At 38.8% G+C, this 24,661-nt stretch overlaps 1 protein-coding gene and 2 long non-coding RNA genes across 6 annotated transcripts; 2 read left to right on the top strand and 1 right to left on the bottom strand.

The window, feature by feature from the left end:
• Positions 1-1,232: 1,232 nt before the first annotated feature.
• On the bottom strand, positions 1,233-4,052 carry LOC122035107 (delta(12)-fatty-acid desaturase FAD2-like). Of its 4 annotated transcripts, none has more exons than XM_042594498.1 (3): positions 3,904-4,042; positions 3,730-3,819; positions 1,233-2,726 (listed from the first exon to the last, which is right to left on the bottom strand). In XM_042594498.1, the coding sequence occupies exon 3, from the start codon at positions 2,700-2,702 to the stop codon at positions 1,527-1,529; it is 1,176 nt and encodes a 391-aa protein (XP_042450432.1). In that variant the 5' UTR covers positions 2,703-2,726; positions 3,730-3,819; positions 3,904-4,042; the 3' UTR covers positions 1,233-1,526. The 4 variants fall into 4 exon arrangements, with proteins under 4 accessions (XP_042450432.1, XP_042450430.1, XP_042450431.1 ...); XM_042594496.1 differs by having other exon boundaries at positions 1,233-2,731; positions 3,904-4,041; XM_042594497.1 differs by lacking the exon at positions 3,730-3,819 and having other exon boundaries at positions 3,904-4,052.
• A 6,495-nt stretch (positions 4,053-10,547) lies between these two features.
• Positions 10,548-11,586, top strand: LOC122034391. Its single transcript, XR_006126700.1, has 4 exons — positions 10,548-10,884; positions 11,000-11,097; positions 11,185-11,288; positions 11,516-11,586. It is a non-coding gene; the product is annotated as an uncharacterized LOC122034391 (long non-coding RNA).
• A 5,470-nt stretch (positions 11,587-17,056) lies between these two features.
• On the top strand, positions 17,057-17,977 carry LOC122034392. The gene is made up of 3 exons (XR_006126701.1): positions 17,057-17,152; positions 17,318-17,570; positions 17,647-17,977. It is a non-coding gene; the product is annotated as an uncharacterized LOC122034392 (long non-coding RNA).
• Positions 17,978-24,661: the final 6,684 nt, after the last annotated feature.

The raw sequence follows: 24,661 nt of genomic DNA on the forward strand, positions 1-24,661 counted from the left end.
AGCTTCATGAGAAAAACACAAACACTAAGGTAACAAAATAAATAATTTATTTAATTGCAAAATACAAGAAGGTGAGTCTGTGTGTCAACTACACGCCCGAATAAAGGATATCCTATATGAGCTACATTCAATTAGACAGCCAATGGTGAATCGAGACATAAGATACGCTTTGAAAACAATCCTTCATAATATCTTGTGGGAATTTATGATATATACTTATAAAGTTTCTAATGATTTTTTATAATTAAATTAAATGAATTATTTTATAAATTTAAATTTTATAAACAGATTAATTAGAATCAAGTCGAGAAAGATATTATTTTGATTGCGGGGCAAATAAAGAATAAGGAGTTTTAGATTTTTAAATTATCAATGAATTTTTATTGATTGTCAAGCAGGGTATTACTTTGATGGCAACTTATTTCTAGATTTTTAAATTTAAAAATTATGAAGGAATTTTTTTATCAAAATATATTGATAACTCAAAATAATTTCTTTAGAAAAAAAAGATTATACGAGAGACTTTTAAGAGTTGGAAGAATAATTCCTTAATCTTTCTAATTAAAAAATGATTTCTAAAATAAAACATTGACCTTTGGTATTTTTTATTCGGTTCTCAAAATACTTATCATAAAATAATATACCTTTTTAAATAATATATTCCACATATTGAAAAGAAAAAGATGAGACTGCTAATTAAATAAAAAATAATAATAAATTTAGTTAAGTCCTGGGATGATTAGTTCGAATTTATAAAATTTTTCTATCGATTATTAGGATAAATTAAAAAATATTCAAAATGGATGGTTAAAAAATTCAGTATGTTTGATTATGCGTCTAGAATTTTTTTTTATATAAATTTATCAATATGCAAACTAAATATTTTTATATTAGGAGGTGCAACCTGAAAATAAAGAGTACATTATAAAATTGTTATAATAAATAAAACAAGATTTGCATTGTCCAAAACTTAAGGAGAGAGCTTTTGACTAAATAATCTGTGGACCTTTTGCTTTGTTTATATTTGGCAAGGGTCCATTTCGATGCACTTAAGGAGAGAGCTTTTGACTAAATTATAAGTATCACCTTTTTTATTTATAAAACATAGTTTTTTGTAGGGACTTAATCAAAACTTGAATTCAAAGTTTTGATTATAATATGTCATGAAAATCAAATAAAAAACGTGTCATGAAGCAGAGAGAAAAGTGCCATCACAACTGACTTGTGAAACATGGTTTCCAACTCGTTAGGTGATCGGTTTAATATAATTCAACGAATGTGCGTACACGCCATCAGATCAGCACTAGAAGAATAACACGAGGAACAACGACAGACAATTTAGACACCAAGAGAAAGACACAGATAGACGACACTGACTCGATCGGTAGGGTGCAAAGAAGAACCACCGCGAAATTAATCGGCGATCAGAGCGATCGCCGGCTCATTCCCTAATATATCTGCTGCCTTTCTTGCTAATTTAGGAGTTGATCCAAGATGAGTTGTCGCGGCTGGGAGATTGATTTAGTTTAGAGCTTGTTGCTGTACCAGAAGACGCCCTTCTGCTTGCCGCCGGCGTCGGGTTCCACGTAGATGCACTCGCGCGCCTCCCTCCATATGGCCTTCAGCAGCGGCGTGCCGTCGAACTGATAGTACTCGCCCAGCAGCGGCTTGATGGCCTTGGTCGCCTCCATGGCGTGGTAGTGCGGCATGGTGGAGAACAGGTGGTGGGCGACGTGGGTGTCGGTGATGTTGTGGAACACTCGATTAAGCACGCCGTAGTCGCGGTCGACTGTGGCGAGCGCGCCGCGGAGCCAGTCCCACTCGCTCGAGTCGTAGTGGGGCAGCGCTGGGTGCGTGTGCTGGAGGAAGGTGATGGCGACGAGCCAGGCGTTGACGATGAGGAGCGGCACGCCGTAGACACGGACGAGCCACCAGAAGCCGTGGATGGTGGCTAGGTGGAAGAGACCGTAGGAGATGGCAACGAGACCGGCGTCGGAGATGAAGATCTGGGCGCGTTCGCGGTCCGAGTAGATGGGGCCGTACGGGTCGTAGTGGCAGGCGAAGCGGGGGTAGGGACGGCCGGAGACGTTGAAGGCGAGGTAGAGCGGCCAGCCGAGGGTGAGCGTGACGGCCAGGGTGATCAAGCGGCCGAGAGGGTTGTTGAGGTACGCGGTGAACCAGGAGAGTGACGCCTTTTGCTTGGGAACGAACACTTCGTCGCGCTCCAGGGAGCCGGTGTTGGAGTGGTGGCGGCGGTGGCTGTACTTCCAGGAGAAGTAGGGAACCAGGAGAGCAGAGTGGAGGAGGAGTCCGACGGCGTCGTCCAGAAGGGAGTAATCGGAGAAGGCGTGGTGGCCGCACTCGTGGGCAATGACCCACACGCCAGTAAGCACGCATCCCTGGAGAGCCCAGTAGAGAGGCCAGGAAACGAGGGCGAGGGCAGTCGGAAGGTTGGGGATGAAGGCGAGTGCGAAGTAGAGGAAAAGGGCGGCAAGGAGCAGGTCATGGACGACGTAAGAGAAGGATCGGAAGATGGAGCGGTGGAAGCAGTGAGGAGGGATAGCCTTCTTAATCTGACCGAAGCTGAAGGATGGCTTCTCGGTGGGCGAGCGGTGGAGGGGTTTATCGCCGCCGCCACCGGGGCTAACAGAGAAATTTTTGGCCTCCTGCTCTTGGACTGTCATTCGTCCACCTGCGCCCATGGCTGCACTGCTCTAACTGCTCACCTGCACTATATAAAGCAGAATGACACATTAAGATGGAACTCATAAGAAATCAAATAAGCCGTCTTCTGTGATTAAGAACAAGAAATCTTCGAGGAAAGGAATTGGAGAAGAGAGACAAGGGAGGAGCTATGTCATGCCCATGGAGCCTGGAGGGGACCAAGACAGAAGATTTGAGAGTTAAATCAATGCAACCAAGACCATGACATCCGAATCAAGCTATTAGGAATGGCAAGTGGAAGGCTAGCGTTTTTCACGTGGTCTGTTCCACTGCCATGAGATCTGTGTGAGCGAAATAGGTGATGAATGATCCAAATTAATTTGTTCAAATTATTCAGAAAAACAACGAATTAGTATTTTTATTCTTGATCTATCCATCACTTTTGCCCTCTCCAAAAAATAATATTAGAAAATTGAGTCAATTACAAATAACCTGATAAAAACGCAAAGATTGTCGCTCTTTATCAATTAATAAATTGACAAAAATTAATCCGGCTAGAGGCTGAAATCGTACAGGAGTTCCTTGCACATGGTTCTCATAGAAAAATAGGATCGGAAGGCAATGACTGCTAATCACGATGGCATGTTCGTCTCATGCACCGCCCAAACATTCACAATAATTGAACAACTATATCATTGCTGTCAGGCAACATCAAAATGGCGTTAAAAATTGCAAGTTCCAAGATACTCCAGAACAAAACATCTCACAGGGACTTCTATAATGAAAGAAACAGATCTGTGTAAAGCGCTAAAGAAAATAAACATTCATCCACAATCAGAGAGACTAATAAAAAAATTTTAAAAAAAATGTCATGTGGGAAGTTTCATATTTCCAAATCTAGGGCATATAGGGATTGGGATAAAGAACACACCGGGAAACCTTACGTCTTTCAAGATCCGCATGAGACAAAAAAAAAAAGAAAAAAGAAAGAAACAGATTCATCGGCGAAAACTTGCAGATCAAATCAAACACCAAAAGGAGGAAGATAGAGAGAACATTTCTCACCTCGACGAGATGAACTAGAGAAGAGGGGGCTATGATGAACACGAATCAATGGGGAGAAAGGGATCGAGACGATATTGCGAGATTCGAGCCCTAAAAAAAACAGATTCATCGGCGAAAACACGCAGATCAAATCAAACACCAAAACAGGAGGAAGATAGAGAGAGCGTTTCTTACCTTGACGAGATGATTCGCTAGAGAAGAGGGGGCTATGATGAACAGGAATCTTCCCCCACGCCCTCGCTCTCTCCGTCTCGCTCGATCTCTTCTTCTCGCTGCCGCTCGTTTGGCGTGGAGGCATTCCGTTTTGCTTCTCTCACCGTTTTTATAGGCCAGCCACGAGCGAGCGAGATGCCTCCCATTCGCTAGCAATAGAGGCCCAAGACCGGGTCCTACTCTTTGGGTGCCACAATTGGCCGCTGTTTATTAACCAATCAACTCTATGCTAACTTGGCAAGTGACCTTTGGCCATCGGATAATGTGGCCCACGGATCACCCTTGGATCCTCCACACACAAATGTTGCACGGCCAAGATCTTTTTCAAGAAACATTTTTTAGATAGAAAACAAAGGACATTTTTTTTTAATCAAATCATGAAACGGCCCCTTTATTTATTTATTTTCAAAGAACGCTCTATTTTTATTGTTCAACTCTCTACTATTATCCAACGGTCCTGCACTACTGTTTAGAACTGGTTATATTTATTATCTCATCAAAATCTTGAACAGTAGTGGTTGCTTTACGGATTTGACCTACTTATCTAACAACGTATTTAATTTCCACCTATTTATCTAACAATATCCAATTGATTTAGAATTTGATTTAAACACTCCTATATAGTATTGAAAGATAATTAAATAATTATACATTGAACAATGACCTACTTATCTAACAACACATTCAATTGATTTAGAATTTGATATAAACACTCCTATATAGTATTGAAAGATAATTAAATAATTATACATTGAACAATGACCTACTTATCTAACAACACATTCAATTGATTTAGAATTTGATATAAACACTCCTATATAGTATTGAAAGATAATTAAATAATTATACACTGAAGGATAATTGTTCCGAGCTCATGACCATAAGATATTCAAATTATCATTCAGATATTTATAATTTAATTCTTAACTATGAGGATCACAATCAAAAAATATTGAACTCTTGAGTTACCCGCTGCGTACTTCCAGGATTATATATATATATATATTTATATTTATAATTTTTTAAAGATAATTAAATAATTATATATAACGGAATAATGGGATGAGATGTTCTTTGTATAAAAAAATTTAAAATGGAATGTTTTTAAATGATTTGTAAAAAAAATGTCCTTTTCATTTTTACCCTATTTTTTATTATTTTTTAATTAAGCTGAAAAACCCTATTTTCTTAAAGCAGAACACTTCAAATCAACACGTGCGATCGTCTCAATTATTAGTTCGATCAAACAAGTTAGGTGGTTGAGGTGTTCAACTATTGAAACTAAGTAGATTTCTTTTCTCACCTAGATTTTTTATTGTTCATAGTAGAGCGACTTGATCGAATTAGGTAGGGTTAGTATTTGATTGAATTTGATGGGTACGAAGAGATGATAGAGATTATTTCATAAATAATTAGACTTGCGTAGTTGACATGGCAATGATCAAAATAATAAGAACAAAAAACTTAGGAGCATCGTCAACATCATCTACTAGTTTTATAATGTAAATTAATAACTATGATATGCATTGATACCATTGGTATCTAATTGGCTCTGGATCAGGATGCATCTACCTGGTCCCACCATGACTTATTGAGTCAGAGTTGGTTTGAGTCAGCCCCGGTCCTTCGACTCAGGAGGCCCTAGGCGAAAAAATGGCTCAAATCCTTAATTTTTTATTTGTTTATCACTTTACAAATTGCAACATAAAAGGATAAAAATAAAAGACAATATCAAAAGTTGTGAAGTATGAATTTTAGCCTAACTATCTAAAATCCCAATTACATATCTAAAAAGATAAAAGTAAAATACAATATCAAAAGGTTATGAAATATGAATTTGGGTCCAACTACCTAAGACCCCAATTACATGTCTATAATATATAATATTAAAAAAAAAAAATTGGGTCCTCTTAAATTTTGGGCTCAAGGCCATCGCCCAATGCCGCCCCTCCTCCAGGGCCAGTCCAAGTTTGAGCTAAACTGATTTGATACTGCTCCGACCTTCTGACCTAACCATTGGTCCGACCTCCTAGCATACGAAGTGACACGATAATTACCGTAACGTCGAGGGATATATCAGTTACAATGATGCCCTTTACAAAGGTGCTTCGCTTGGGATTCTTCTCCCTGAGGTGTAGAGTCGTCAATTTGGGTTGGGCCCGTCGGGTTGGCCCGTCCCGCCAAACAATTTAAGCGGGTTGGGTTGGAATTTTATCAACCCAAGTCCGTCGTGGGCCGACCCGCCTAGACCCGCGACCCGCGCGGGTCGGCCCGCTTGAGTTTGGGTTAGCCCGCGGGTTGAAAAACACATATAAGATAAGTTTTAGGCCAATTTATTATCTTTCTTTGTTATAATTTTGAAATAAAAATAGTACTTTTCATCCAACATAAGTACTTGTTTGTGTTCATTTATATTTAAAATATATGTTTATGTATACATTTAATTGTAGAAAACGTTTTCGAAGTAAAATGTTGAAGATATGAAATATTTTTTAATTTTTTAAAAAAAATTTGATGGGCCCGTGGGTTGGCCCGCCAAACCCGCAACCCGCCTTAGAATGGGTTGGGTTGGAAATTTTCCAACCCGCCAAGTTGGAGGGTTGGCCCGCCCCGCCCCACCAAATGGTTAGTCTGCCATGGATCGACCCGTCCCGCCACGAATTGATCCGTCTGACAACTCTACTGAGGTGTATTCATTGAACTTCTCTCCTTGTAAAAGGTAAGGGAAGGGAGGCTCTGATCCCATCAACTATTTTACTTTATATTTTATTAATTTCTTTATATTATCCTATTTGAGGCTTTATGGTGACATAGTGGGACCTCATCAGATAACTCCTAACGAGTCATTTGTTATTCTTTTCAGAGTCGACTATGTTATGAGGAGAAGGTTACATAATGAGGAGAAGACTATTGTCACGCAAAGAAAGCTTTATATGTCATGTCTCTTGGAAGTGAGGTGGATTTTTAGCGCCTCAAGTGTCATCTTAAGGCATATGCGGGTAAGGTTGATAATCATCATTTTATGAGGATATTTTGATTCATATAAGTATACTTTTTAATCTTCTTATGTGTTAATTTTATATTAATATCATATTTCATGAGTTATATTTATTTATGGACTTAATTATAAATTATATCATATTTGTGATATTTGATGGTAATATTTTGATATATTCTTTGTAAGCATCAAAAGATTATAGATCTAGACCAGATCATACCCAAGTGAGCTCAAATCTAGGTTCAAATGAGGAGATCAAGCTCTGAATAATTTGGATCGTCCATTCAAGATATGAGGAGATCTGAGTCATTCATCAAAGATATGGTCTATCCAAGTCAAGAGATGGTAGATCACAGCCATTGAACAAGATCTGAAGCTTTGGAATCAAATTTAGATCAAATCCCACCGTTAGATTTGATATGGAGAATTCTTAGCCATCCTCTTAGATTTGGGATTAATTCATAAGAGAAGAGAAGCTACATTGAAAGGGGGATTGGATTTTGACAAAGCACAATGGAAGGGAGGCGTGAAGAAGACATTGTAGAGCGAAGGAAGCTCCAGCGACAATTCCATCATCCATAACCAAGTTTTTTTGGGAAACTCCTCTTTGGCACCAAGGTCCAGCCATTGATTATCCATTCACCGCCACCACTAACTTCTGCCTGAAGTGTCATTTCTGTTGATTCTAAACCAGCATTCAGATCTACCATTATCTTGTGGCAAGGAGAGTTTGAGGGAGTCTCTTGGCATCTCCTGATTACAGATCAACCACTTTCTAGCACCGATTGATCACTTCACCCACTGAATCTGATGTACCCTTGAGTTCTTTGGGTTGTTCAGTGAGCATTTTCTGAAGGATTGAAAAGAAATGATAGGGGGGTGAATATTGTTCATTTAAAAAACTTTTATCTTTTATCAAAGTAAGCAGCAGAATAGGAAAATAAAAGTAATGTAAGTGACTCGTTTAGCTACTTGGTTCGGAGTCTATATCGACTCCTACTTCAAGATTCGTGATCCATGATCGTACCATTGAGAAATTCACTATAAGCTTTCTTCCCAAAACTTTTGGAAAGAAGCAATTCGTATAATGAAAAGAATGATAGTAACACACTACTATCTTCTTGAAAAAAGAATGCAAGCCAAATATAAAATATACTGACAAAGAATAGAAGATGAAGCGTGTCGACACTTCTCGGCGTAGCAGGCTTGCACGTGAAGTTGAGGCACAAAACAATAGAAGTAGGAGCAAAATGCGACAGAGGATTGCATAAAAAAGTTGTTCTATCTGCTCAAGTCTCAAGGTCTTTTTATAAGCTTTGTTCGGTAGATTAAAAAGACGTTCAATTGACTAATTCTTTCGGTCTACTGATCTACCAGCTTTCCTTCTTCGTCAAGATCTGATCGCTACCTCATTAATAGCATTTATTGTTCGGTCGGTCGATCCTTGGGTTCGATCGACCGATCAACCCAATTTCCATCTTCGCATTCGATCTTCTTCGTCATTAATGCTTTTAATTGTTCGGTCGACTAATTTTTGGGTTCGATCGACTGATTTCCTGAATTCCAAGTTTGCTCTGCTCGATCTGAACTCTATGCCATGTCAGCTTGGTTAGGTCGACTGAGCCTCCTGTTCGATCGACCAATGCTTTAAAATTTGTAAAATAGAGTTAGATTCACAGTATATAAAAGATATCCCTGTAGTACAAAGTTAGCACATATATATGATGCATGAATAATGATAGACAATAAAATCTATCTTGATCTTAACTTGAAAATCTCCCGATTTCTTCAGTTGGATCAGCGACCTAGGGTTTGCCCCTTCCCAGGACACGACCTCCCCATTGCTCTTCTCCAGTTTACTTATCTCAACCTACCCGCCAAGCATCGGGTCTTCCAAACTTGTTTGGACTTCGGCTTAGCATTGGATCTGCTCACCAGGGTTTCCTCTCGATATCAGGTCCTTTAGACCTATCGACTCCAATTGCAGGTGTCAGGTCCTTGACCCATGATGGACTTCCTTCCTGGCTTCTATGATTTACTAAAACTTTCCTACCTAGCCACAACTAGGGCTTTCTTAGTTGAGTAACATTCTGCACACTTAGTAAATTTATCAGATCACAATAAGACTTAACTTGAACCTTTGACAACATTTAAACTCAGGTTCAATTCTAGTGTACCCTGCACCAATAATCTCCCTCTTTTTTATGTTGAGTTTTGTGTCTTAATTCAAACTATTTTTCTTGGTTTTTGTAATGCATATGTGTATGCATTTAGTCCCATATTGCTAAGCTAAGAAGGTTGAAAGACCTTATATATGGAGCCCTTCCATCCTTTCTTAGCAAAGTTAAGGGGACCTACATGCATACGCGGGTCGAGCCCAAATCAGGTGGTTTTCAGGGGTTCGAGCTGGAAATCCATAAACCGGGCGCGACGCACGCGATCATCACGCGCAGGGGGGGTGCAAATCCCCAGCTCGTGGGCCTCACGCTTGCAGCCAACCTAGTTTGTTTTTGCCAGACTTTGGTTTGGTTCTGTCCCGCGTGTGAGGGAACCGACGCACCTGGCGAGGTTTGGTTTTGTCCCGTGCGTGAGGAAGCGACGCACTTCGAATCAACGCACACTTTGGTTCGCTGGCAAAGCAGTGCTAAAACGCACTAAAAAGCAGTCTGCTTTCTCCTTCTTCCCTCTCTGTGTGTGTGTACGTTGCTTTCTCCAAGAGTTTTTCCTTGTCCTGAGGCTTGGTCTTCCGCAATCTAAGGTTGTGTCAGAGTGCGGCATTCGTCTTGGAGTGCACCTACGGATGACGCGAGTGGTTGTCAGATCTTGGGAGAGTTTTTCCGGAGAGCCTCTACACCGTGGGCAGCAATAAATTCTCTAAAGATAGTCGGGCACGCCGACGCTTCAACCGGAGGAGATAACAATTTCTGGACCTTACTCTTTTATTTGCCTGTTTATTGCATACTTGCTATTTTGGTGCAAATATATTATTTTGTTAGTGCTCTCTTTCAACAACAATTTTAGAGAATTTATTGTCAGCATCAGTAGACATGATGAGTGATAGGGTAACGAGGTCTGATGAGGCTAGCGCCAGACCCGAGAGATTTTTAGGGCAAAACTTCAGACGTTGGCAACAACGGATAAAATTTTGGCTTTGTAAAATACCAGAAAAATGGTGAATAATAATAAGGAAATTTTCCAGAATTTTTGGAATTTTTTTGGGAATTTTTTGAAGCTCGTATGGACGAATTTACGGGGATAAAAATGGGCCCCGGGAAAAGCCTGTTTAGGCTACTCATTTAAGTGAGGAAAAGTTATTTTTCTTTTCCTTTTCTTTTCCTTTTTCTTTTTATTTATTTCCTTCCTCTCCCCACCGAACCAGTGCATGCCCTAACCCCCTTCGACGCTGTTTCTCCTCCCTTTTCTCTCGCGAGTTGTTTCTCTCCTTCTCCACGCCCGATTCTTTCCCCTCTCACGTCGTCTCTTCTCCTCCTCTCCTCTGCCCGTCGCCTGTCGACACTGGATTGAGTCGTGCCCTAGCCTCTCCACCGCCACCACTGTCCATCGATGTGGTTGCTCTCGACCCGAGGCTGTTCCGCCTCCCGTGCCGACCTCTCCTTCTCCTCCTTCCCGAGCCGCACCAAGCGCCGCTACCATCTGAGGTCGCACGGAGCAGCGCCGGTGCCCTACCGCCGATGCCTCGCCGAATTTCTTCTCCTCGGTGCCAGCCACTAAGCTCCCTATTGATCGGCCAACCGAACCCTAGGTCTGGTCCTTGGGCACTTGCTGAAGCTTCCTTCCTCCTCGTGCCACAGATATGGAGCGATGACTGCCTTGCTTCTGCCCTGTACGTCGCTTCCCCTGGTGACACTGTGCCCTAGATCGCCGGAAGTTAAGAGCTTGAGAAGGCGACAGAGGGTAGCAATAATCGGGCAGTGGGATTGAAGGTGAGGGCTTAGGGTTTGGTTTTCAATTTTGAGCTCTGATTTTTGTCCTGCCGTGAGCAGCACTGGGGATGGGTGGAAGGTTATGCTAACATAGAATGTTGGTCTCTAATTGTAGATTCATTGCAACGGTGGTGTATCTGGTTTTTCAGCGGCTGCCCCAATTTCCGACAGCAACTACCTATTGTGGACCAACATAAGAAGTTTAGTGTTGAGGTAAGAAGTAAAAGAATTGTTGTAGAGAACTGGATTCCTATTTTTGAATGGGAAGTTTGTACTAATTAGGTTGGATGATCATTGTAGCTTTGGCTGTGTTCGCTGTCAGCCATTTCTTCAGCCACAGAAGACCACCAACAGCTAGTCTTGAGGGGTGTCTCAGTTAGACACAAGGAGTTCCCACCGTTGAGGTAAGGAGTAGGGTAATGGTGTAATTTGGATTACATGATTAAGTTGTTGTGATGGATTATGCTTATTACAAGTCCTAATTTGAATGGATTAGTTAAAATCGATTGAGGAGATTGATGATCCAATTAGGGTTTATAATTGGATTTGGATTTATGTTAGCTTCTCGAGGATTTGATTTAGCTAATTAATTTATATTTAATTAGCTAAATCTGTATACTATGTATTACAGGACTGTGACGTAAGATGAGCAACTCGACGTTGGATTTGGATCGGATACGACCCTTTCTATTGGAGGCGGGTACCTCTTGACTTATCTTTTATGATATTGTCAATTAGATATGCATAGTATTTTATAGCTACAAGCAATGATCATGTTTGCCTTTGGTATGTCACTGTTTGTTACCCATTGCATGTTCTGTTGGGCGTTTGTTATGTATCCATGTTTACGTTTCGTGATTATTGCCATGAGTACCTTAGTTCCTAGAGTAAGTGATATACCATGCTTTACTGAGGTTAGGACTAGGTTTTGGATTTTATTTTCTGGCATGTGTATCTAGATTATTTGATACCTAGGTTTTTATACCATACCTGACTTGTATACCTTAGATTCTTGGATCTGACCATCGATACTGTGGTACCCATTTTATATATATATGGATTTTTCTATGCTGATCAGGATATTGTCATGCTTAGTGTCATGCATCATGATTGCATGTTGAGTGATAGTTGACTTCATTATTGTGAGCATATCGCCAGTTACATGGATCTGTACATACCACCACTCATGGGTTAGTGGTATATCAGACAGATGTGTGGCGGTTCTGCTATTTGGCTCCGTTGGTTTGAGGACTCAGCGTGGTAGCCGACAGACAGTTCTGCTCTGTTTGGCTCCGCTGGGTTAGTGTAGCAGCGTGGTAGCCGACAGGCAGTTGAACTTTGTTTGGCTCCGTTGGTCCGTGGTAAAGCTCAAAATCTATATGAAATGTCACGAATGGGCTTATCAAATTAGTACAAATGTATTTTCCACTGAACCCCTTAATTTTGCAATAATGTTGTAGTAACGAGCCCAGGATCGATCCCGAGGAACCAACGGTAGAATGTAATTTAGGATTGTCTTTTTATTCCTATTTTTGGGGTTTTCGATATAAAATGGAGTTGGGGGTTTTAAAGCTTGAATTTAAATCTAACAAATGAAAACAAGCACAGCGAATAAAGAGATTAACCTAAAGCAAGAATGAAATCTAACAATGTGCCAATGTTCCAATCATAATGCATTGTCACCCTACATTATAATTAAACCATCAACACATTTAAACTAAATATGAAATAACGAGACAGGAATAAAATCTGATCTAAAACAAGATGTAAACCCTAACTTAGAACTTAAACTCTAAACAATTAATCAAGCACAACTTAAACTCAAATTAAACTACAACAAGGTAAAGAAATACTAAATTACTTGCATAAAAACATAACAACCATTAAAAGAAACAAGTTCTAAGCTGTTGAACAGTAAGAAAACGAAATAAATCCTAACCAATCCAACTCACAACCAATTCCACAAGTTTCACACTCAAGCCGTCACACAAGAGTGCCAAAGTCGAAACCACCCAACTTTGGACCTCAATGGAGCATCTAAGCGGCGTATCAGCTCCAGGTATGCTCCGCAACGCCGACGGACTACCCCCGACGAGCTAGAACAAGCCAAAACTCAAGAAAATGCCGAAAATCTGGAAATCTGCCTGTGGATCTGATGGAAGGCTGTGGAACGCGGATGAACGTCGAGTGAAGCTCAACAACGCCGGAGGACCACCTCCAAGCGCCACTGATGGGAATCGGAGACGCCGATTGGAAGACCACCTCCAAATCGGGCTGGAACAGAGAAGATCCGAGAGCAGATTTCCGTCGGAGAGAACACCCAATGACGGTTCCAAATGATCGGGATGAGCTGCTGTAGAGATTATCCACCGAGGTTGAAGCTTTGGAAATGGATTGGAGAAGGAAAGGGGTCGAAATCCGGAAGAATCGCCGCGGGACGAAGCTACTGCGCTGTGGAGTCGACGAAGCAGAAAGACCACTGTAGCTTCTGTTTTGAATCTGTCCCAGATCTGAACCAACGGCTGGGATCAATTTGGAGCTAAATCAACGGTGAAAGTTTGCCCAAAATCCGATCTGAAGGTACTGATGTTGATCTAGGGTCTGGATCTACCCTCCCGTAGGTCGGATCGATCAGATCATCACTGGATGGCCCAGATCTGCCGATCTTCAATGAACGGCCCAGATTAATCCGGCTGGATCAATGGCTGGATGAACTCAGATCTGGATCAAAACTTCTGGATCTTCATCAATGGCTTAGATCTGCTCCCGATTAGGTTGGATCGGCCAGATCTTCAACGGATGGTTCAGATCTGTCCTATTCTTGATAAACGGCCCAAATCGACCCAAAGCTTGATCTTGTCTTTTGAACTCCGATTCGAGCCCAATTTCGGTCCAAATAGATCCAAATCTAAGATCCTTTGATGCCTACAAAATAATAATCAAATATTAGCATCAAATAACACCAAAAATAATAGAATTTGCAATTAATTCCAAAATCTATACAATGCACAAAAATGTAATGTAACCATGATTTAAACTATGAAACCAACATCAAAACCATGCATAAATGGATCAAAATAATGCAGTAAAATCATGGTTATTAAATCCCCCACACTTAGTCTTGAACGTCCCGTGAAAGTAAAGAAAACTAAAAATCGTCTCCATAGAAAATTCCCTAGCAATATCTAAAAGATAGTAAAAAGAATTTAACTAAAATCATCTTAAAAATCACTAACAATCATGAATACAATCCAAACAATAATCAGTAGGTATGGTAGTTTCAATCCAATTGAAAAATTAAGCAAGTTGCAATCTCACAAGGAATTTACCTATTCTAGCTCTCACACTCAAACATGTGTATAAGTGGAGCTCACTCAATGTCACTCACAACATTTCACTACCATAAGCTTGCTTATTTTCTAAATCTCCACCACTATAAACATAGCATACATGAATCAAAAGGAATTTATCATGAAGAATTGAAATGGAAGCAAAAAGAACAATGAAAATGGATAAAGTAGGCACAAGAAAAGTATTCAATGAAGAGAATGAGAGTATGGAAGGAATTTACTTGATGAGTTGACCATTTTGATGTGAAAAGAGATGAATACCATTTGTTTTTATCAATACAAAAAACCAAGCCAAACTCTTCTCCAATTTGATGGCAAACCGAAATTCTTGATACTCTATCTCCACTCTTGATACTCTTTGTTTTGCTATTTTTTTTTTTCTGTTTTTCCCACTCCAATTCGGCTTTAATTCTTCAATTTCATCACTTGCAAACTCAAATAATCTCAACTCAATTAATGAAGAAGAATTCCCTCCCCCACACTTAAAGCATTGGCCGTCTCAGACAATGAAACAAATCTTGCATCTAATTGCGTAAAATTCTTTTAACCACTGCATTATTTTTTTTTTCTTTCTGTAGCAGATTCAGTTTTTGTATTTCTGTGATTTCCTTCAGTAATAAATTCCTCACAATTGCAGAAGAAGGTGGCACTAAAAGTACTAACACTCAAGTAAAACTTCATTAGGTGCTTCATTAGTAGCCCTGCAGTGCCATTATTGATTTAAAAACTGAAGAGCAGCTTCTGCATTCACAGCACAAAATTCAGAACTGACCAGTTTAAGAATTTTCTAGACATTCCATTCCAATTCTACAATACATTGAAGATATGCAGTTTAAAAATCTGTAAATTACTGGTTTAGAAAGCTATGCGGTTTAGAAAGCAGCAAATCTGATTTCTGAATTCTGTTTCTGCAGATTTCAGTTAAATTTTGAACAGAATTTTAAAAAACCACCTTTAAACTTACTGGCCTCTCTAAAACCTACCCAGAAACAAGATCTTTCCACATTCCATCTGCTTCTAATAGAATTTCCAGCTCTCCTATTCAACCAGAAAGCTTGATACAAAAAATTGAACTTCTTTGAAAACAGAATATGAATCTGTTCTTTAGTTTGCTAATTCTGTTTCTATACATTTCGGCCAAGTTTTCCTTGCTATTGAGTCTTGAAAGATAGCACATTTAATAATGAATCAAAATAGCTCAAATTCCATTCATTTCAGATTTGAATAGCAAGAGAACTTAGCTCAATTCAGCAGATTACCCCTGGCACAGAGCTGATTTGTTTTTCAATCTGAATTCAGTTCCATTTGCAAATGTACACTTCTTTTATCTTAATATCCTCTCTTACAATTGTACAACTGCAAAGTTTATCTTCTTTTCCCGAAATGGCACAAAAATTTTAGCCCGTATTTTACTTTTCCCTACTGCATTTACAGTCTGATACCCAAGCTGTAAATTTCTGTTCAGTATCAGTTTCCAGCTTGTTTCCTGGTTGGGTATCCAATTTCTTGTCTAAAAATCTTGTAAACTCTAGTGAAGTAAGATCAGTATCTATCAACTCTCAAACAACAACTGAGTTTCAAATTTCCATGAACAAAGAACTTCAAACTCCTTTGACACAGCAAGGTGCAGATTTCAGCATTTACCACATAACTTTGTATCAACTTTGCTTTATTTAGCCAACAAAAATCTCAAAACTTCTTCGTCTTGTCTCTTAAGACCCCTACCAATGCATACTCAAAAGCTTCCCAAGTTTCAGTAATTCTAGCTAGTTATAATCCATTTCCCAATTTGGTACAAACTTGTAAAATTATTCTGCAGAATCTGCATTTTCAGAATTTATCCACTCTGCTCATTCCCTTCCATTTCTTGAATTCTTTTAACACAAAAGCTAAGCTTTACAGTAGAAATCTGGTCCAAGAAAATTGGTACACCAGCGAACTCCAACAGCAGCCTCATATTTCTGGTTCTGCAATCTACAACAATCAGCACAGCCCCAACAACTTCAGACTGTGAAATTCATGTAATTACAGCTTTTGATCATATTCATCATTTGTCCTTTCCCTGAAAAAGTTATCCAACTTTCTTACTTCACTAAGCAGTTCTAGCGAATTTGGTTTTGCTCAAGCAAACGAATGTGAAGTCAACAAGAGTAATTCAGCTAACCAGAGCTCTAGAAAACTAGTACTTTAACTATACAATCCAGAAGTTATCACAGTAAATCTAATTTCACAAATCATATTTCAGAAAATCAAGATTAGGATCCTTTTAATGTTGAAATTGTACAACTTACACTAGGAATTTACACTGGAATAACAGAAGTCGAATTTAGGATGTTACTGAACAATAGCAACAAGTGGATTTGGCACTCAACAGGGCTTCCTCTGATAAAATTTCTGTTTTCATTTCAACACTGTGGACTTTCAGCAGGATGCTTTCCAGGATTAGTATCAGGACTTTGATTCCTTGTAGCCTCAAAGTTTTGCACACAAGAGACTTGAAAAAGGTGGAGAATCAAATGACAATCAAAGATCAACAACTTCACAAACTTATTCCAATTGCAGAATTCCAAATGCATGCAACTGCTGTCTTCAGTTTCAGAAATAGAGTCCAAGTCTAGAATTCTCAGCATCTACCAAAGCTTCAACCAATCAAATGTGAAGCTACTCATTTAAAAATTTAGCTTCACTGAAGTCACAGAAATTTGATTCAGGCTTAACAAACAAAGTTTCCTGCTTTGTGTGTTTTTTTTTTTGTATGATTCAATTTTGTTAACATCACTTGTTACTGATTAAACAAGAACTTGACTTGAGCTTCCCACTGACCAGGAACTTACCACAAAGCTTGGCACGCAACATGTTAAAGTTGACACATCAATTTCAGTTTTATTGGCTATTCAAAATGCCTTCTTTTTGCTCAGGTATGGGAGAAGCAGCAAGGGTTAACATTGAAACTGGAAATAAGACCTTGCAGAAATAAAGAACTTAGTTTTTCCAGCAAATGCAACTCCCTATGTATCACAACAACTTCTGAATTCAGCATATCAAATCTGATACAATAACTTGAATCATCTTTCAAATTTCAGGTTCATAGACTACTCAACACCAGGCTACAATCATCAAATCTACACTTTCAAGTTTCTCCTTAGTACAAAATTAAAGCTACCAATTTCAGAATTTGGAACTCCAAGAATTTTCAGCTTAAGTCATGAAGACTTCGGCTGTGCATTGGTTAGAAATTGAGTTTCAATTATGTTGATTGACAACTACAGTTTCTTTCTGCAGAGTTCCTGCTCATTGGAGTCTGAATTACAGTCCAAGTTCAGTTTTTCAATGCAGGTTCAGAAACTTCATTCCTGCACTTCAGATATGTATCAAATTCCATTCCAGCAGCTTGATTTAATTACACTTCCAGATTTCAGGATTTCAAACTGGCAGCGATATATAATTCCAAGCTCCTGGCTGCTGTAAAAGTCCACTGATGCAAACTACAACAACTTCAATAATAAGAAGCCCTGCTCATTCTGAATTTCTGCAATTCTGCAATTCTGAATTTCTGCACTTTTGTTTCAGAATAGATTTCAGAAATCTGAAATTTCAGGTTATGCATTGCTAAGTTGATATTCAAACAGCCACAACATGAATTCCCAAATTTCAGACTTTACTTATGTGCCAGAACTTGTTATCTCAGCAAGAACAATTTTGAATTCTGCACTTCTAGTTCAGATTTCTGATTTCAATTTCAAGCATTGCAAATCCAGTAGCCTTCCCTATGTCTTCCTTGCCTCCATAATATGAAATTGCAGAATTTTCAGCTTGTAAAACCAGAATTCAAAATTTTCCAGAATTGAAGCTTAAGTTTCAGAATTGGAAGCCTAAGGTAGCTTAAGTTCAAATCATATATAATTCATCCGGCTGAAGATATCAATTGATACTGGAATTAAAAGAGAATAAGTTCATGATGCACTTCCAATCAAAAATAACATAGATGTTCCATTTCTGCAATCAATTCAGTTGCTGGACTGAGTTTCAAAAACCATTTCTGAAAATAAAGCGACATTAATTTAGAAAGTGAATGATTAAAATTAAACAACCTCTTCAGCTTCCAGAAATCCCTTAAACTTTTTGTTTCTTTGAAACCTTTTACAGCACCAGATTTCATAAATTTGCAACACTCCAGCAACTTGATTTAGCTACAATTCCAAATTTCCGAAATAAGTCTAATTCTCTGATTCACGTCCTTAAGTTTCAATACTGGAAATTGAGTTAAATGAAGCTTCACAAACTTCATTATAAGACTAAATCTATATTCTGACATAGTTCCCAAGTTACTGCTGTCAACAACCACTTATCAAAAACTCTCATTTAGCTCTTCATTATCCTTAATGACTCATCAGCCACTCTACTGCTGAGATAGTTTCTGAATTTCCCAAAGATGAGCACTCCAAATTAGTTCAGTAACCGTCTAAAACTTCCATCCATATCTTGACACAAACAATTACACTTACCACGTTGTCCACATCTTGATAAAGCTAACTCATCAAGCAATTCTACCAAAATCTCAATGAAATAGAGCAAGCAAAGGTAATCAAGAATTAAAGTACTAGATGAGAATGTATAAAGAAAATTGTGCGGAAAGGAATTGGGAAGTATGAAGGGAAACAAAATTGACAAAATCCTCAATTTCCATGCATACCAATGTTATTGTGACTTTGAAAAGAAACTAAGCAAGTTCTAGAGTTTCAATTGCTATGATTGCATGCCACACAAGAGAGAATAATAGTGTATAGGCTTGAAGTGGACCTCACTAGGTAATATTCATGCAAACAAGCTCAATTAATCAAATTGAAATCCACCACCATTTTAACCAATTTCATGTAAGATAAGCATTCAATCATGTCACATGACCTAAACTTGATGATCAAATTTAAGAGACCATTTACCATCTTAAAAATATTACTTAGAAAAATCCCATGGAAAATTTTTATTCAAATGACATGCTATGTATACTAAACAAAATGCAAAGTATGAAAGTAAAATGCAAATTGCAAAGTATAGAACTAAAGAACGTATAAAGAATTTATTAAAGAAAAACTAAACACAACATGAATTTAAAATGCAAGAGCAAGAAAAATTGGAACTAACTCCCCTTTCATTCCCGGTGGTTGAAGAAGGTTTAGAAGTAGTAGCCACCCTGGAAGTGGAGTAATCATGGTTCCACTCAAATTCTTCTTATTAATCCTTTTTCCTTTCAAAATTCTTTCCGGAGGTCTAAGTCGGTTCAGTTTAAGCACCCACTCCGGAAGCTTATGTTCTCCTACACAATCAATAAAAGAAAACACCTCCCACACACATGTGGGATAAAAAGAAAATAGGAGAATATTAGTGTGGGTAAAATATATATCAAGAATTGCATCACAACTAATAAAATCAATAATTGGTACCTCAATAAAATTCTCTGAAAAATTACACAAAATACTCACCTTGTCATCTTGAAAGGTACCTGGAGTGGTGTTTGTTACCTCTTCCTCATCAAGTAATTGCTCAGACTCTTGTTCTGGTGAATGTACATCCTTATGTAGTGATTCTTGGGTGCTTGGCTCCATAGCACAAGTCCCTACACTTACATCTTCATCATCATCAAATCCAGGTGATTCTTGAGGTAATGCTTCCAGTAAGCACTCCCCTACACTTAAATCATCTTCTGCAACAAGACCTGCATCACTCACATCATCTAAAGCAACATCATCAGTAGATTCAGAAATTTTAACAACTACATCATCATCACAAATAATATTAGAAAATTCTTGTGAAGAAATAGAAGTAGTGTCAGGCCTGACAAGATCTCCACAATCCACCTCTTCACTGGCTCTTTGTGCTTGTAACTGATTAATAGATGATGCTATCTGATCTAACTGACTCTGTATATTCTGTATCCTTGCAAATTGCTGCTCTTGATGCTCTCTCATTTGTTGCATAACTTCATTGCATTTCCACATTGATTCTTCAATTTGTTCTTGTGCATCCTCATACCTATTTCGTTGCTCCATAGGTAGGTAGGACTGATATCCAAGCTGATAAAACTGAGTCTGAGGCTGAAAATAATAATTCTCCATCCCATCTCCAAAATACTGATGATATGGATCCATGGTCACATGAATTTCCTGTTCTTACACTGAAACACTAGCAAATAAAATCAGAAGACTCAGGAACAAATAAAATCAACACATGAATATATAATCATGAAAGCAATCAAACAACAATCCTAAAATTACTACAATGCTTATAAAGTCCCCGGCAACGGCGCCAAAATTTGGTAAAGCCCAAAATCTATATTAAATGTCACGAATGGGCTTATCAAATTAGTACAAATGTATTTTCCACTGAACCCCTTAATTTTGCAATAATGTTGTAGTAACGAGCCCAGGATCGAGCCCGAGGAACCAACGGTAGAATGTAATTTAGGATTGTCTTTTTATTCCTATTTTTGGGGTTTTCGATATAAAATGGAGTTGGGGGTTTTAAAGCTTGAATTTAAATCTAGCAAATGAAAACAAGCACAGCGAATAAAGAGATTAACCTAAATCAAGAATGAAATCTAACAATGTGCCAATGTTCCAATCATAATGCATTGTCACCCTACATTATAATTAAACCATCAACACATTTAAACTAAATATGAAATAACGAGACAGGAATAAAATCTGATCTAAAACAAGATGTAAACCCTAACTTAGAACTTAAACTCTAAACAATTAATCAAGCACAACTTAAACTCAAATTAAACTACAACAAGGTAAAGAAATACTAAATTACTTGCATAAAAACATAACAACCATTAAAAGAAACAAGTTCTAAGCTACAGAACAAGAAGAAAACGAAATAAATCCTAACCAATCCAACTCACAACCAATTCCACAAGTTTCACACTCAAGCCGTCACACAAGAGTGCCAAAGTCGAAACCACCCAACTTTGGACCTCAATGGAGCATCTAAGCGGCGTATCAGCTCCAGGTATGCTCCGCAACGCCGACGGACTACCCCCGACGAGCTAGAACAAGCCAAAACTCAAGAAAATGCCGAAAATCTGGAAATCTGCCTGTGGATCTGATGGAAGGCGTGGAACGCGGATGAACGTCGAGTGAAGCTCAGGACCACCTCCAAGCGCCACTGATGGGAATCGGAGACGCCGATTGGAAGACCACCTCCAAATCGGGCTGGAACAGAGAAGATCCGAGAGCAGATTTCCGTCGGAGAGAACACCCAACGACGGTTCCAAATGATCGGGATGAGCTGCTGTAGAGATTATCCACCGAGGTTGAAGCTTTGGAAATGGATTGGAGAAGGAAAGGGGTCGAAATCCGGAAGAATCGCCGCGGGACGAAGCTACTGCGCTGTGGAGTCGACGAAGCAGAAAGACCACTGTAGCTTCTGTTTTGAATCAGTCCCAGATCTGAACCAACGGCTGGGATCAATTTGGAGCTAAATCAACGGTGAAAGTTTGCCCAAAATCCGATCTGAAGGTACTGATATTGATCTAGGGTCTGGATCTACCCTCCCGTAGGTCGGATCGATCAGATCATCACTGGATGGCCCAGATCTGCCGATCTTCAATGAACGGCCCAGATTAATCCGGCTGGATCAATGGCTGGATGAACTCAGATCTGGATCAAAACTTCTGGATCTTCATCAATGGCTTAGATCTGCTCCCGATTAGGTTGGATCGGCCAGATCTTCAACGGATGGTTCAGATCTGTCCTATTCTTGATAAACGGCCCAAATCGACCCAAAGCTTGATCTTGTCTTTTGAACTCCGATTCGAGCCAAATTTCGGTCCAAATAGATCCAAATCTAAGATCCTTTGATGTCTACAAAATAAAAATCAAATATTAGCATCAAATAACACCAAAAATAATATAATTTGCAATTAATTCTAAAATCTATACAATGCACAAAAATGTAATATAACCATGATTTAAACTATGAAACCAACATCAAAACCATGCATAAATGGATCAAAATAATGCAGTAAAATCATGGTTATCAGTCCGCTCATGGGTAGTGTGACGCAGCGTGGTAACCGGCAGAGATTTCCTCCCCGTCACTGTGTACCGGGAGATGAGAGCATTGAGCTCCCCCATTTATGATTTGGGGAAGGAGGATAGGTGTACTTTGACAGCATCCCGTCCACTCGGTCACTCATCAGGGGTAGTGATGTCAGAGTGCACGGTTGTCACAACTCTACCCACTCAGCCTCACCATTATGTGCGAGATGGCTGACTGGCGTCAGGGGTGATCATGTCATTGACATCATACGCATTGATGCATTTATTGTTTGTGTTTGCTGCATTTATTTGCTGCATTTGGTTGGATGCATATGTTTGACATGCATACAGGATTTATGACACTCTCGGTTTGACGACCCTTTTGTTCTGGATAGGAGTTCCTGGTGATGACAGCTTCCTTAGTTACCGTTCAGTTTTGAATTTTTCCTATATATGATTAGGAAGCTGTATTCTATGTTTATTGCTGTTAGATATATCTTACTAGGCATGTCTATTGGTATTCGCTGAGTTGTTGAACTCACCCCCGTGGACACTATCTTTTTCAGGTACTAGATTGTTATGGTCGCTTGGGGGTATCCTGTCTGCCAGTTCCCACGTCACATCAGAAGACTAAAGTTTTCCGTTAAGTTTTATTTGTTTTATGTATCAGTGTGTTTAGCTCTATAATCCGGTTTTGCTTCAAGAGTGTTGATGTTGTTATATGGTATTTTGTATTGGTTGTTGGTTGTGTAAGCCTAGCCGGCTAGCAATTTTATGTTTTGGTTTGTATTTAGTATCTGTCATTTTTCGTTGGGTTTTGGTTTTGATACAACCGAGTGGGCTGCTTTACATATAACTACGTGGTTGTGTTTTTATTGTATCAGCCGAGTAGGCTGTATTATAAACTGCGTGGTTGTGTGTATATTCCAGCCGCTTGTGGCTGATGTATATTGTGTATGTAGAAATGTTTCAGATTGTCACCCGTACAGGGGAGGTGCTGCCGAAATTTTTTCGGACAGGGACTCCCCAGGGGTGTGACAATTTAGTAGTATCAGATCAGGTATACGATACTTGCTATGTGTTCTGAATTTTCGAGACTTATCTGATAATAATTTATTGGTATCAGAGTACTATTTACGTGTCTTATATCTCGTGTTTCGGATTTCGTGTTTTAGTTTTCTCGATGTGACTTTTCAGATTTTGGGACCTGGCAGTGGCATGACATCTCCAAGCTATAGGAGGTATGTTGGTATACTGTTACCCTACCATTTTGTTAGTATGCATTGTTGACTATGATAGTTTATGACATGTATTAGCACTTTTTATTTAGTACATGTCTAGTTGATATAACATATATTTTATGTGTTAGGTAAACCACTGATCTTGGTTAATCTTAATAGAGATTAAGGGTTATAGTTTCTGGTGATTTTTCATATCATACCACCAATAGTTTTAGCTTCTGTTACTACTAGTTGGAGATGGAGGCACATACCAGCCTCTGCTATTATTAGCCGTGCAGTGGATAGTATCTACATAGTTATGTTGATTTAGCCAGTAGAATACCATGTTATCTTAGTTAATTTCATCAGTAAATATTGATTTACTCTTGTTACATCGGTCAGAAGAAGTCTTATTCACACTTGTTGATTTGGGTAGTTGTGGATTGATATACCTTAGTTGCTTATGACGGATTAAGGTATTCTTGATTAGTTTGTAGATGACCGATTTAGTTATGTTGGTCCGATCGGTAGGGGACTATCATACTCTATTTTTAGAGGTTCGAATCTTTATATATTTGTGCTTAGTTAGGTATCTAGAGCACATTTGAGTACATGACTCGTACTGACGTGGAAAAGACTGAATTAGTCGTTTATCATTGTCGACTTGGTCAGTCTATAGAGGATCGATGTATCCTATTCCATGAGTACTTTAGGTTTAGACTGTATGTACCTGGTTGGATTGTCTATGATTACGTTTTCCTGTATGATCTTTATGTTTGATTTTATTTAGTTATATCATTAAACCATGAGAGTAGGTAGCATAGGGTTTGTGTGGTAGATTGGATTAAATATGTTGATTATATATACCTGTGTAGTTTATACACTTGATTATTATGTGTTGTAGGGGTTCTATGATAGACGATCAAATTGCATGTAGTGGGTGTATATTTGTCTAGATGATGATTATTGTGAGTTTCTAGTAGATTATACTGAGTGGTTAGGCGTACGTGTCTGATTGGTTTATTGGAGGTATTTTGTCGATTTAATCTGAGTTGTGATATGAGCATATGTGTTCGGTGTAAGATTCGAGGTATCTTGTGGATTATATTCGATTTATAAGTACACTTGTGTCTATTAGGCTTTATTGGAAGTATTAAGTGATTAT

The sequence above is a fragment of the Zingiber officinale genome, chromosome 11B (assembly GCF_018446385.1).
Source record: "Zingiber officinale cultivar Zhangliang chromosome 11B, Zo_v1.1, whole genome shotgun sequence".
Taxonomy (NCBI): domain Eukaryota; kingdom Viridiplantae; phylum Streptophyta; class Magnoliopsida; order Zingiberales; family Zingiberaceae; genus Zingiber; species Zingiber officinale.